We start from the raw sequence: 14,328 nt of genomic DNA on the forward strand, positions 1-14,328 counted from the left end.
TTGCAGTACTATCCATAAGCCACAGTAAGGTAAATGAGTCATAACGAGGTGTGTGCCACAGAGATTAATGTTTAAATTGAGCATAGAAATCACAGGGTTCCTAGAAATCTTGTGGGTTTTGTTTGTTTCTGTTTTTTTTTTTTTGTTTGTTTGTTTTTTTTTCCCGGACTATTAAGTTCCTATGGAGAACAATTCCCATGAATCTAAACAGCTTGCTTTAATTCCTTTTTCTTGTTGATATGAGTATTGAGTGAAGTCCCTGAAGAAATGGGCATGAAATACCACCCTCTGTAATTGTGGAAGAGCAAAAGAACATAATTTACGTTCCTAAGTCTGCTAAGAAAGTGCGACAATGGCTTCCATCTAGTGCTTCACACAAAAAAAAAAGATGAGCTAGAGAAGGAGGAAAGTGGAGATGCTGTGTTTGATTTCTATGTTTTATACAGAAGTAAATCCAGCAAGCCTATCTGTGAATTATTCCTTATTTATGCTGTAAGTGAAAGGATTCAGATCCTTTAGTCAATACATTTGTTCTTTTAGCTTCAGGAAAACCTAAAATTCAGAAATCTGTTATAACATCACGAACAAGCCACTCTGTCTCTACAGTCTCCATTTTATTGCTGCTAGTTGTAAAGTATCTCTGAACATAGCAAGGATGGAGGTGAGGAAAATGAATGTTGTTCAAATTCTTTTTTTTTTTTTTTCCTGGACTATTTCAAAGTAAAATGAACATTAAATAAACCTACAATATGCACAGTCCATGTTCAGACAGATACAGCTTATATTCCTGAGTACAAGTACCTACAAAATACACCAGGTATGCAACTGAACCAATCATTACTTGTACTCTGCATTACTTAATTGGTGGGAAAAAGAAAGAATTTTTTGGAAGAGCTGTTTCACCACTGTGTTCTGCTTGATCGTTTTTGATTGGCTTTTCTATTTCAGTATCCAAAAGTTTCTCTGGAATAGCATGTTTCATTGTGGGATTCTGTACATCATTTTCTGTTGTTCCTGTGGAGGGCACAGTGAGAGTCAGTCTTTCACCCAGTTCACTTTTCACATTGTCAGCTGTATCTTTCCAGATATTTTCTGTAATAATAAATAAATAAAATGATAGGGTGAGACTGTGGATTATCAGCAGCAGCTAAACACACGATCACTACAAACTCGGAAAAAATCAGTTGAAAATTTCTGTTGTGATCTCACAACAACCACTGCTGCATTCTTTGCTCTGAAAGTGAAGTGCACTATGGTATGGTGTCAGATACCATAACTATTTTGCTGTGAACAGGGAAAAGCTTTCTCTGTGAACCTTTAGTGCTACCTGTCTTCTTGCTGGGAGCCACTACAAAAATAAGTAATGGGCAGATCTATTTCTGTAGAGGTAAGAAATAGTTGCTCTATTCACTAGATTCCAGAGACTGTTCATAATCTGCATAGTGTGTACTATCACCTCACCTTACATCGGTCAGATGCTATGAAATATAAAGAAATACCAAACACCAATATAAATGCAGTTAGTTTTCCAGGTAGACATGCTTACGGATATTCTCTTTTTTCTTTCCTGGTGTAGAGAAAGAGCCATCACTCAGCTTCCTTGAAACCTGCATTTTCTGTTTTGCTCTGCATATTTTTGGTTCCTGGATCCATGCATGTTTCATTGCTTCATCTGGAGTCATGCGCTGAGCAGGTTCCCACCTTAAATCCACAGTAGGCAAAAAGTTATTCAACAGTAGCTATAACTGAAAGTTAGTTTAAGCCAAGAGGTTCAGTATTTGAAAGCCATGCCATGAGGCCATTTTTTGAAACAAAAGAATTTTAATGGAAAATAAAGAAAAATCTTACTTGATCTTCTCCATCTTTCTACTTGCTAAAAACTTTTTACTTACTTCAGCACTATGTGCTTTGCTGATCTCATCTTTGCTTTGATCTGTAGCATCTAGATATTTTTAAATACACAAATGTGCAGTTTATAGTGTTATTAGGGTAGGGACCCAACTGAATATTTGTTTCAAAGTTTTCACATTCTGTCAATGCAAGCTCCAAGAATGCGAACACAAATCAGACATAGGGTAATTCATTAAAAGATAAATCTTCCTTAATTTAGCTGCATCTGAAACTAATATGGAGAATTAGTTTAACAAATTCATGAGAGATCTTATTATGGAAATGGAAGGTGATATTTTTACAAAATTCCTAATTTTATTTTACCTTCTCACATTCATTCTCTCACAGGTTTAATTCACGCAGTTTTCACATCTACACATTCACAAATACCAAGTGTTCTGGCCGAGATCACTTGTGTGTCACACAGATGACAAGAGATGACATCTACCGAGTCTTCACCACACCTCTGGGGTTGTTCTTGACTAGTGACAGTGAAATAGTCCTTGGACAGACCTTTCGTATCCTTTAGAAGTCACCTGGCGTTTAGGCGTTGTCCTCCACATAAGAACCTTTCCAACTTTGATCTCCATAAGTGTTGGAATGTTGTGCAAGGTAACTACTCATCGTCTGTTTTCACTTGTAGATTTGTAATGTGTATCTGTTTTGTTTGCTTTTGACTAACAGGAAAGTTAATGGTGTGGGTGATATTCTGCAACCTTTCAGATTTTTCACTGCTGGTCACCTGTGCTGTGGTATCACCAGAATGCAGGCTTCCTGACTGTCCTGGCTGTAACACAAACACTGCACTTCCCAGCTTTACAAGGGAGACCAGTGTCCTGGGAACGGTATCATTTGTTATCAATATGCACAATTCTTTGGGCCCTCATTGTGCTGTTTACTCCAGTGCTTAAGCAACCATACATTTCCATTCACACTGCATTCATAACAATCCTAATATTTATGTCACAAATCTCTACATTAGTTGCAGGGTGTTTCATTCTGATTTGCCCAATATCAATGCTGTTTAGAACTGTACAGAAATGAAGTAGAAAAAAAAAAAGATGCTCTTGCCATCACAAGAGCTGACTGAATTCTTTTTCAGTCTCAAGTTTTCATCTGCAAAATGGGTATATATATGTTGAACAAAAATATCTGTGAGGTCATGGCAAATGTACAAAGCTGCTTTGGAAAAACACAGATTGACAACTTCAAAACACCAAATAGATCAATTCTTTCTGTCACCAAATGAGCTTTCATTTCAAACCTATGAAAATTAAAACAAACGAACAAACAACAATAACAACAAAAACTGCAGCATAAATGTTTTTTGTGACCTGAAATTACTTGCTTACAGGTGTCTTTGCTTCACTGAAATTGTTTCTAAATTTTATGATTCAACCAGCAAACCAAAATGATTCAATGATTCATACAGCTTTAGCAAACAGAGAACATTAAAAGCAATCTTCTTGTGCAAGACACACGAGAAGAGGTAACTGCAAACTAGGTTGGATTTCTCTAGGAAAATAACCCATAACTGCTAGAAAGAATTTTACAATGTTAAACAAGGCACAAAATACTAGCCTTGCATAAGGCAGAGGTAGCACTGCAAAAGGCGTGGAACCAGCTTCTGCTGCCATTACAGTTCAGTAAAAATTAGAACAAAAGCTTACTCTACCTATAATAAGAGGTAAATATTTAAGGCAACCAGACACAAGTTTGTTCCTCTATGCTCAGTTTTCTCATTCAGTGGATGAGTAAAACTTCATTAGTAACCACCTCCCAACAGATTTCATTTTAACTATTAGTAAAATGACACCTCATACCATGGAGTCTCACCATGTAAAATGCTTTGTAACCTGACCTCTTTGGAAAAGCCATGATCGTACTTGAGCCATGAAATAGCTTGCCTTCCCAACAATAATTCTTTTATAAAAAAAGTCCCAATGACTTTGTGAAGACAGATGATATGCTGCTGACACTGAAATATTTCTCCCTTCCCCCACACAAACACAAAGACACCTTGCCATTAATGCTCTCAACATGAGAGTGCTTTGTATTTGGAACAGGTTGCCACAGTCTGTGGATTCTTCCTCTCTGGAGATACTCAGAACCTAACAGGATGAGGTTCTGAGCAATCTGATCCAAGTTTGCCCTGCTTGGACTTGCCCTGCTACTTCCAGGGACTTCCAGAGGTCTCTTCCTGCTACTTCCAGGGACTTCCAGAGGTCTCTTCCTACCTAAATTATTCTGTGGTACTATGTAAAAAGTTCATGGCATAGAGAATCTGTCTGATTCCTACCTTCTGTGAAGACCGTAAACATTTCCATGTTATTTGTGTCTAGCATTTTAGAAAATTGTGCCAGTCATCAATTTCCTTTAAGAAAACATTTGTATACTACTTGCCCTACAGTAACAAAATTATTGACTGGAGTGAAGTCAACATATTATCTTAGAAATGACAGGACCTGAGACATATTAGGCTCTTCTTGCATTCTGAGATTGACTGATTTATAAAACTTTATTTCAATCTTAAGAATGGAAAAAATATGGTCTATCTGATACTTCAGATCAGATCATTCTTGAAACGTACATTGTGTTGCCGTCAACGAGAAGTAAGTATAACTATGGTAATGAAAAAAAAATCAGCATGCAGAATACAAGGTAACACTCCAGTAAATATGCTAAGCAATTCTCCACACTAACTACCACAGTCAAGAAAGAAGTGAACAAGCAAACAATACTATTGATTCTGGAATGGAGACATGCTTGAATATACTTTGCCCTTTTATCCTGTGCAACGGGGAATTTCTATAGCATATTATAACCAAAAAGAGTCTAATCTCACCCTCGGAACATACATACTGACAGTGAGATCGTTGCAAGCAGATATTCAAAGAAGCAGAACTATTTTCATACATATACCATAACATACCATCTGATTGCCATTTCCAAGACCTAGCACAGAAAATATGATCAAGAAATTCAGGTCAGCTAAGTTAGCTCCCAATATATCTCCCACTGGAGGAAATTTTGGAAGACTTTATTCCCACCAGAGTAGGAGGCTGATTTAAGTACAAAACCAAACTTTGATTTGCAAATATGCACTGCCTTGGGACAGTGCATTATCATTATTTGTGTTAATCAGAATCATAGAATCACAGCCATAAAATGGGTTGGGTTGGAAGGGACCTCAAGACCATCCAGTTCCAACCCACCTGCCATGGTCAGGGACACCTTTCATAAGACCAGGTTGTCCAAAGCTCCATCCAATCTGGCCTTGAACCCTTTCATGGATGGGGCATCCACAGCTTCTCTGGGCAACTTGTTGCAGTGCCTCATCACCCTCATAGGAAAGAATTTATTCCAAATATCTAATCAAAAACTAACTTTTTAGTTTAAAACCACTATTCCTTGTCCTATCAATGTACTTCCTGATAAAAAGTCCATTCCCAGCTTTCCTGTAGGTCCCATTTATGTGCTGGAAGACTGCTATAAAGTCTCCCCAGAGTCTTTTCTTCTCCAAGCTGAATGACCCCAACACCCTCAGCCTATCTCCATAGAAGAACGAACCTTTATTTTAGATAAAACAGAAAGGATGAAATACAAAAGGTCTAAAGAGACGAAAAATGTTGCTTTTAAAGTTTAGTCTGCAACATCAGAGGAAGGAGAGATGTTTTTAGACATGACATTTTTTTTTAAACGTAGCTTGAACTAGTCCCTTACACTGAGTCTTTTTGTGCAATTATTTTTCACTGCAATAAGCTGTGAGTATCTGTAATAGCTACCCTAATAATACCATGAAGGGCAAAATAAACAAACAAAAACACACACACAAAAGCCAAAAACAGATACAAAGATTTTAAAGGCACAAGACATTGAAAGCAAGTTCAAAACCAGTCTGCTGCATGTAAATCAGAACTATGAACTCACATTAGACATCCTTTCAGAAAGTCCAAGAAACCAGCATCATGAGTTTTCAACACTGTGCTTAAATCCTTTGAGTCTGGGCATCTCTTTTTTCCCTTGCTGTTGGTTATGGATTTAGGAAAACCTTTGGAATCTTAAAAAATAAAAACGTGATAAAAAAAATCACATTAAAAATCTTGACCAAAACTTTAAGAGTTGCAAAAACAGTACGCATCCATACCGCTAATTCCAGTTTTGTCCTGTTCAACTGATTATCTGTCAGCATTGTGGCAAACAATACTGGTTACATCCTAGAGATGGCATCTTACACTAAGTGTTAATTTTTTCCTAAACCACATGATATCCAGAGAAGTTAACTTAGTCTAAACTAGTTTCCCCAAGCCTGTGTTCCTTTCTGAAATAACATCTTTTAAGACGTAACAATGGAATGGATTTCCCAATTTCTTCTCTCTCAGCTTGGCAATATGAGGCCCGTAAAAGATGAAGAACAGAGGAACACATTCATTTGTAGGCCTAATGTTATCAATTTGCTTTACCTCAATACCTCTTTCTGAAGGAAGTGTTGTCAGCTAAGAAGCAGCTTAAGTTCTTCTAACCCTACTTTCTACCAGTGCTCTATCAGTGATTAACGAGCAGAGGAGTCCAGCAAGGAAAAACAAACAGAATCAGTTACCAAAGAATGTTCGCTTCCTTGATGCAGCCTGGATAAAATCAGCTGGTGGAAGACCCAAAACCTTCAATACAAAAAAAAATAAAAAATACATGGAGTTACTGCTCATTTCATAAACATACACAACAGCCATCAGGAGAGATGTGATATTTCACCTAACACCATTTGAAAAGAAGCTGAATGTAGCAACTGACTATGAAATGTCTAAAAGCCATTTGCTTTTATATATTTTATTTTGGAAGGAATTAATGGATTCCCTTAAAGTTGTCTGCACATAGAAAATGTCTTCTCATAAAAGTTGACATCAGGATCTTCATCCACAGAGGGCTCTAAGAACTAGCATTTCTGTTAATAAAATACATCGTAGGAAGCCAAAGAGAGAGATGCTGCTGTTGAAAAATCTTGTACAAACTAACATGGCACTAGAAGGATGAGAGTTTGGGGCTGAGTTCAACATCAGATTGCAGTGTAGTGGTTGGTATGCAGCCGCTTTCATGGGTCAGCTTTGCACCTACTCTAACATTTGGTAGATGATCTGAGGTAGGATATACGTGTATCACACTACATTCCTGAAACAGTTACAAAGATGACAGAGTCAAACTCTTTGGTAGGCAGCCAGTATAAGAAGGGGCAACATCCACAAACTGTGGCTTGAGAAGTTCAGGGTGACGATGAAGAAAAACTTTTTCACCAGGAGAATAGAGCAGCATTTTAACAGCTCATGCAGACAGGTGGTAGAAACTCCAGACTTTGAGGTTTTCAAGATTTGCTAGACAAAGCCCCAGCTGACTGATCAGCAAAAATCTCACTCTCAGAAGGAGCTTGGACTAAAGACCTTGACAGATTTCACTTGACTGTCAGTTCTGTGATCTCTGAGAGAAGAGGAGCCTGTTATATAATTTGTATTGCTTTTCCTTCCCCCTAGATATACTTCTTCTGTGGTAGCTTCTCTGTACAAATTCTGAGCAGATTAAAATGTGTTTCCTTCAGAAGCAAGACAGTGAATGTACAAAGAAGCGTTTAGCACAAGAAATAGAAATAACAATTTCTCGTTAGAACCTATCCTTTCAAAGTGTCTTGTGGCTGCAATAAACCTCTCTCTAAAAGGCTGTATCTTCATCAATTATACTTCTTCATTTCTTGAAATTTCTTTTTGTTGCTGGCAGCACAGTTTATCAAGTGAGTATGTAATTCAAAATACAATCCCAGAAGTTACCTCCATGATGCAAGCAAGTTGGTCAACCTCATTTTCCCCTGGAAACAGTGGGTAGCCTGTGTAAAGTTCAGCCATGATACAGCCTAAGCTCCACATATCAACAGCCATGGCATAAGGATGACCAAGAATCACTTCAGGTGAGCGATAAAACCGGCTCTGAACATACGTGTACACTGCAACAAAAAAATGTTAAAAAAAAAAAAAAAATTGACAAGAAGCAAAATATTGTAATTGAGACAGAAATGTGGATTCCAGATTCCACAGTAAAATTGATATCTATGTTCAAGCACCATATATCTACTCTAACTACTAGCTCCCATTAATGGACTGCTCACACAGGCTCTGAAAACCTTCCCTTATCCCATTCTAAAATCAATGAGCAATATGTTTAGCACTATTTTATTTGAAATCATACTTCAATAGGTTTTACTGAAAGAAACTCTTCTTCTAATGCTGTGATTCAGCTTACTCTGTTCACTTTCATACTTGCAGGTCTTCCCTTTGAATGAATCAACAGTTCTTCATTATCACTATCTTACACTATAGGAAATACTTTTTTCTACTGATATCTAGGGAATATCTCCTGTTGCCTTCTTATTCCCCTGTTCATGCATTATTGTCTGAGCTATAGCCTCACAGCAACTATCAAAAATCACATTCCAAGTTTGGACTCCTAATGAGTAGATTTATCCTTTTGCCTCTTGTCAGTTCAAACAAATGAAAACTATTACAGTATACAAGCACTGTTATTTCCTTATTCTTATCAACCTGATTGTCACTTTATTTATATTTTTGCAGTTCTTTATATTCCCATATATTTGATATCTTTCTGGAAGGAAAGTGCCCTGAAAAGTTAGTTCTGCACAGCATGCGATTTCACCAAATCTGCACAGATAAAGAGCACCATGGTGGTAATCTGTGCATTTGGCCAACTGTATAATTGTTGGCTGTTTTTCTGTAATTTTATCACAAATAAATAACTGATTTTTTTGTTTTATACTCTTTAATACTGTACCAAATTGAGGGTTGCACTGAGTCTTGCTTCAGCTGACAGAGTCTCAGTCATAATCCTTCTTTCTTTCTACTGATGTTTATGTTTCAGTTTGTTACTATCTGCAAATATTTTAGGCTGTGTCTTCAGATTATATTTTACTCAAATATGGGAAAACCTAAAATGATGACCTGCTCCTACAAAACTGTGATGCAAATCTAACGGGCTGAATCCCAAAATATAAATGAAAATGTTTGGTTCAGTTTATATATCAAACTTTCATAGGAAAATAAAGGAGTAATTCAAGACTAGTTTTGGTTTTAAAATGTAGTCTAGATTTCTTTCTGTTTTTCTTTTCTGTTTCCTACCTCATTGTATTCATCCAAAAAGTGCCCATTTTTTAACCATTCCACTGGGAAAGGATCTCTGGACCTATCCTGATCCTACAAACTATTTGTTAAATCATGTAACTGGGATTATCTGGATAGGCCCATTTCAGCTAACCATTTTTGCAAAGGCAATTCTAAGTTCAACAGCAGTAGAGGGTTGATTAGGCTTGGGACAAAGAAGAAACATGGTAATAGCTTATTTATTTCCTACAAGTATATGTTCCACCACCAATGGCTGAACAGCTTGTCAGATTTTGATTAGGGACATAGGCCACCATATTAGATCAATCAAAGAATTAGCTTTTCCCACATTATTAAAAATTAAGAAAACTTATTAAGAAAATTACATCAACTTGACTTTTCTGCAAACCTCTTTGGTGTTCATAGCAGCTTGATCCAAAATCAATAACTTTAACTGAACCTTGGCCTTTGTGGTATAATAATATGTTCTCCTAAAGGGGGAAAAATCACAGGGAAAAAAAAAAAAAAAAAAAAGGTTAACACCCCATTAGGTTAGTGAACACTTGGGTAAAGAAACAACATATATCAGGTCTACATTTATCTGCATAACAAAAGCTTAAAATTTCATCTTCCCTGAGAACGCATTTGCTAACATGAGTAGGCAACCACATTCAGGAATGTGTGCAAAAGCAGAGGGGAGATTTGTAAACGGACAGTTTGAAGGTTAGCTAGGCAGGCACACTGGTCCTTGACATACATTCCAAGCCACTGCACTGCACAGTGTGTGGTGCTATCAAGGCACCAGCCAGAGAGACTACTTGCTGTGTGAGCAGAATGAGCCCCTGCAAACCCATTGTTATTAACTTAGTAAAAGGCAAACTGTATCTGGTCACATGATGATCTAACCAGAACCATTATTTTTGTAAACACAGAAAGCCTTTGCCCCATGAACAAGTTGTAATTCACATATCTTCCCTCTATTTCTTTCAACCTTCACCAGACTCTGTGAGCCTATCTCTTTCCACCTCACAATAGTGTGGTGCGGAGATATCAAAGTAGCAATGAATTACAATGTTACAGTCCTACCGACATATTAGCTGGGTGCTGATAGAGTAGTACTGTGTGCCTACAGTTCTAACTTGAAAAGTGATTCCTATACAACTAGCTCAGGAATATCTGCATCAATGAGGAAACATAGCCTATTAGCTCTCTGCTGGATAGTTGAATTCTACCCTTGTTAAAAATCTCTTGAGATCAAGAATTTCCTTTGATTTTCTTTCTGATCATACGGTCTTTTCCACTTCTCAGCAGAGAGATAGCTACGTTTATCAACAAGTTTTATACCTATTTTGCGTCAAAGTTTTGACGGACTGAACAGTTCCCAGATTGTTGTCAACTAGTGACAAAATAGTTTCTTGTGCTATTAGATTCATAAAAATAGGAGATAGGAGGAAGATGCTGATACTGATGAAAGTCAAGACAAGGACTCACTTCCCCAACCCAGATGGTCTTGGTCCTGTTATGGGATGTAACCTCTCTCTGCAGCTAGCTATGCTTCCATGCTCATGGTAGCATTCATTCTCTAATACTGAATCCCTTACAATGCAAAGAAACTGATTAATGGCAAAACCAGGTTCTGGGGCCATTACTTACCTAGCATGAAGTCCACAGCAATTCTGTGCCCTAACTTACATTGAGAAATACCATAGGAGGCAGATGTAATAATACATGTGAGCTTCAGGTAACAAAAATTCAAGTCATGAAACCATACTTAAAGAATGAGAACAAAATTCTCTTTCAGTTAAACCATTAAGTATTCACTAATGTCACTCTATTTAAATGCAGACTATACTCATTGATATTGGTAACCTTATTTCATGGCAGTGGCTGCCTGGGAAGAGATTTCCTGTTAGGGCAATTGTTTCAGATTACAATATTTTGACTATCTTGCAAGCCTCACTTCTCACTGTAAAGTGGTCTGCTAAAGATGTTGGCACGACAGCGGGTAAAGACAGTACTTGACTTTTTGGAGTTCTGAGTTAGATTACATTACGCATAGTGAGAGCAAAATTCCATCCTAAGCATTTTCACTTGAGAGATGATTTATTTATTTATTGGTTCATTTGATGATCGGAAAAAAAAATCAAGAGAATGGTTTACCTGAAATTAAAAGATTAAAAATACTAAAGAATTTTCTTAAGAACAGAATAAAAAATTCTTAAGAATTAAAAAGAAAAAAAAAAGAGAGAGAGAGAGAGTTAAGACCGGGGCTTAAGGAGAATGGAAATGTTTCATCTAGCTTGAATGCTTAGCAGATATAACAGCAAGAATTGGATCGCAGATATTCCTCCAGAAATACGTAAGCATCCTGAATAGTGTATTATAGAATTGTTTTGTTACTTACTAGAATACTTAATTTTATAGTTACACAGATGAAATTAAATATGCAACAGGATTAACCGGAAACAGGTTACTTTGAGAGTAACTTATATTATAATGCTCCTCATATTGAATTATTTAATTTCACAAATACCTTTTTCTGTCTCTAAGCAAAAAGCCATTACCTGCATTTGATCCATTTTTGCACATATTTTGGCAGCCACAAAACCAGGTATAAACTGTAGTAAAGAAACTGAATCAACAGAAAGAATCACTTAACCCTAGTACTAATAACATCTGACAGAAATTTTAGCTTCTGGACAAATATCCTACTAAATGTTAATGATTCTACTGAGTGTTCCTCTCAATCAATAAAAAAATAAGATTCTGTGCAGAATAACACATTAGGAAATGACAGTACTTACAGGTTTCAGATCACAGTGAATGATTCTTTCCTGGTAGAGCACTTGTAAACATCTCAGCACACACTGAGTGAAGTGTCGAATTAAAGACAGACTGAAACCTTGGAAATTGTTCTTTTTGATCAACTCATACAAATTTATTCTGTGAGGATTGTGGGGTTGGAAGAAGAAGGCAGAAAGCAGAAAAAAAGATTAGAGAACTTATTTTTAACAGCATAAATAATTTCGAGTGCATTAAGAAAGTATTTTGTCTGTCTTCCTACCTGAGGGAGGAGACTCATGAAGAATAAAATGACCTAAGTAATTTCCTCCTTGAGAATGATGTTCTGCATATAATATGCATAAACATCTCCTTGAATCTTCAGATCTAATGAGGACATAATGTCCATAGACATGCTTGCTTACTAAACTCCATGCTGTTATGCAACTGTGCTGATTTACACCAAATAAAACAATCATTTAGGAATTGAAAGGAAAAAAAACATTGTCTCTTTTCTCTCTCATTTATCTTTGTTTTGGCACCTTGTATAAATCCATTTTGTCTAAAAAGCCTTAAATTAGTATTAAATTATTCTAGATAAATAACCCATAAATTCAGGTCTTGTTAGGTTCTTAAATCCCTCTTGTCATCATCGTATCTTAGTGCCTTCCAGTACTGCATTAAATGATGTGACTAGCGTTTGCTCATGTGAACAGTGCCCTGAGAGCTTGAGGGTGCCACAAGCACCAAGCCTGGGACCCCATGTCAGCACCATAGCTGCCGACCACTGCCCCAGTGAGGCCAACAACAGGGCCGGGCTCCAGCTCCCCAAGGCCCAGCCTATGGACCCATGGCCCAGAACAGCTTTGGCCCATCCCCAGAAAGGTACCCAATGCCTGGACTGTTTCTGGTGTTTCTGGTACCTACTGCACCAGGTAGGCACCAGGCCCTGTCATGATGGACATGGGGAGCCTCTGATGCTCACAGAATCCTTTCAGGAGCCTCCACAGCCCTGGGAGACCCCAGCTCCCATGCCACGTCAAGGGCATACACCAACTGTAGCTTTCTGCCTTCCCCACTTGCATGTCTACTAGTTCAGACAAGGCTCATTCCTTTGGAAGTAAATAAAGTTACCAGGACTTGATGGAGCACAAAGTTCACAAATTAAGGGTTTTTCGTTGCATTTTAGAAGCATTCAAGAATTTATCAGGCAAATATTTTTTATGACAGCCAGAGTCTGCTACTCTTCTGTAAAAAGCTGCATATGTTGACTATACCATGAATGTTTTCCTGTGAATTTTCCATAGCAGCTTTCTGAAAAGACTCATCTATGTCTTCCCTGGAGACAAGTAGTCAACTCTTTTCCTGTGTGTCTGACTGACAGACTTACAAGCAGCAATTAATTACAATTAATTTAGGTGTATTTGAGATCAAGACTTCCATATGATGATGAAAATTCAGCAAGTGCTATGATACATGCAGCAACTGGGCTGTTACTTGAAGAAATGGGAAATTATAGGTAAACATAATTATAATTTGATGCCCTGATTATAAGGAGGATGGTGAATAAAATGGTCTGACTTCCTTAAAGTTTATCCAAAATTCCACCTGAGGTGTGTCCTGCAGCATACATTCACATAAAGCAATATTTTATAATAATTTAACATAATTCATGCTTCTACACCCTGAAGTTTACCAGTTCTGAACTCACAATTTTACTTATAGGTATCTCAGAGAAAAACACTTCAATACATAGCACAGAAGATAAGGAATAGATCATGTCATTGTCTATATAAGGTCTGAGGGGGCCTTTTTCATTTCATCTTTGCTGATCAAAGACTCAGCTATGCAGTTTGAATTTAGACAGTATTCCTTTCTTGGAACATTGAGAGATACAAATTCTTCCGAAGAAGGCATTAAAATGGAAGCTTGTAAGGCACAAGATCTACAATGCCCCTTAAGATTTATGTAAAGGAAAATACACTTTACCCCAGCAGTTCAAATGAAATACAGAAGTGATTGCGAAAGTAGAAGTATTCCTTCATGTGGATAATATTGTGAGTATCATCTTTGTCCTTCTTCAGAAGAGCATCAAGGATCTTAACTTCCACCATAGCCTGGCTGTGAAATCTGCAATATCATATGGCATCCAAATGGATGAATCATTAACTCAATCTAAGTTTATTGCAATACAAACACTGCAAACACCACAATTTTACTATAAACTCAATGTGTGAGACAATTAAAAATTCACCATTCACTGTTAATTACTTTAAATTTGATTCACTGTTGTTTCCTAGTCTAAATATACCAGTCTTAGATAGCACTTAAGAGCAGATATTTTGAATTGTCTGAAAAAAATAAATAAAGAAAAACAGTTTCAAATAAACATCCAGAGTAAAAACCTGATGCTTTCAAAATCCATAGGAATGTTTACATTTACTCAAACAGAGCAATATTTCACACATAGCACAGTGAGACTGTCAGTTTTGAAGAACGTCTT

The 14,328-nt window shown here is 37.1% G+C and overlaps 1 protein-coding gene across 3 annotated transcripts in view; it reads right to left on the minus strand.

Moving 5' to 3' along the window:
- Positions 1-595: 595 nt before the first annotated feature.
- DYRK4 (dual specificity tyrosine phosphorylation regulated kinase 4) overlaps positions 596-14,328 on the minus strand; it is a 28,229-nt gene continuing 14,496 nt past the window's right edge. For all 3 annotated transcript variants that reach the window (XM_068654077.1, XM_068654069.1, XM_068654060.1), the window contains 8 exons: positions 13,815-13,955; positions 11,849-11,987; positions 9,454-9,535; positions 7,704-7,876; positions 6,491-6,551; positions 5,821-5,950; positions 1,547-1,701; positions 596-1,092 (listed from right to left, as the gene is read on the minus strand). In XM_068654077.1, coding sequence (XP_068510178.1) covers positions 854-1,092; positions 1,547-1,701; positions 5,821-5,950; positions 6,491-6,551; positions 7,704-7,876; positions 9,454-9,535; positions 11,849-11,987; positions 13,815-13,955 — 1,120 coding nt within the window. In that variant the 3' untranslated portion in view covers positions 596-853. The remainder of the gene's footprint in view (positions 1,093-1,546; positions 1,702-5,820; positions 5,951-6,490; positions 6,552-7,703; positions 7,877-9,453; positions 9,536-11,848; positions 11,988-13,814; positions 13,956-14,328) is intronic.

The sequence above is a fragment of the Anas acuta genome, chromosome 1 (assembly GCF_963932015.1).
Source record: "Anas acuta chromosome 1, bAnaAcu1.1, whole genome shotgun sequence".
Classification (NCBI taxonomy): domain Eukaryota; kingdom Metazoa; phylum Chordata; class Aves; order Anseriformes; family Anatidae; genus Anas; species Anas acuta.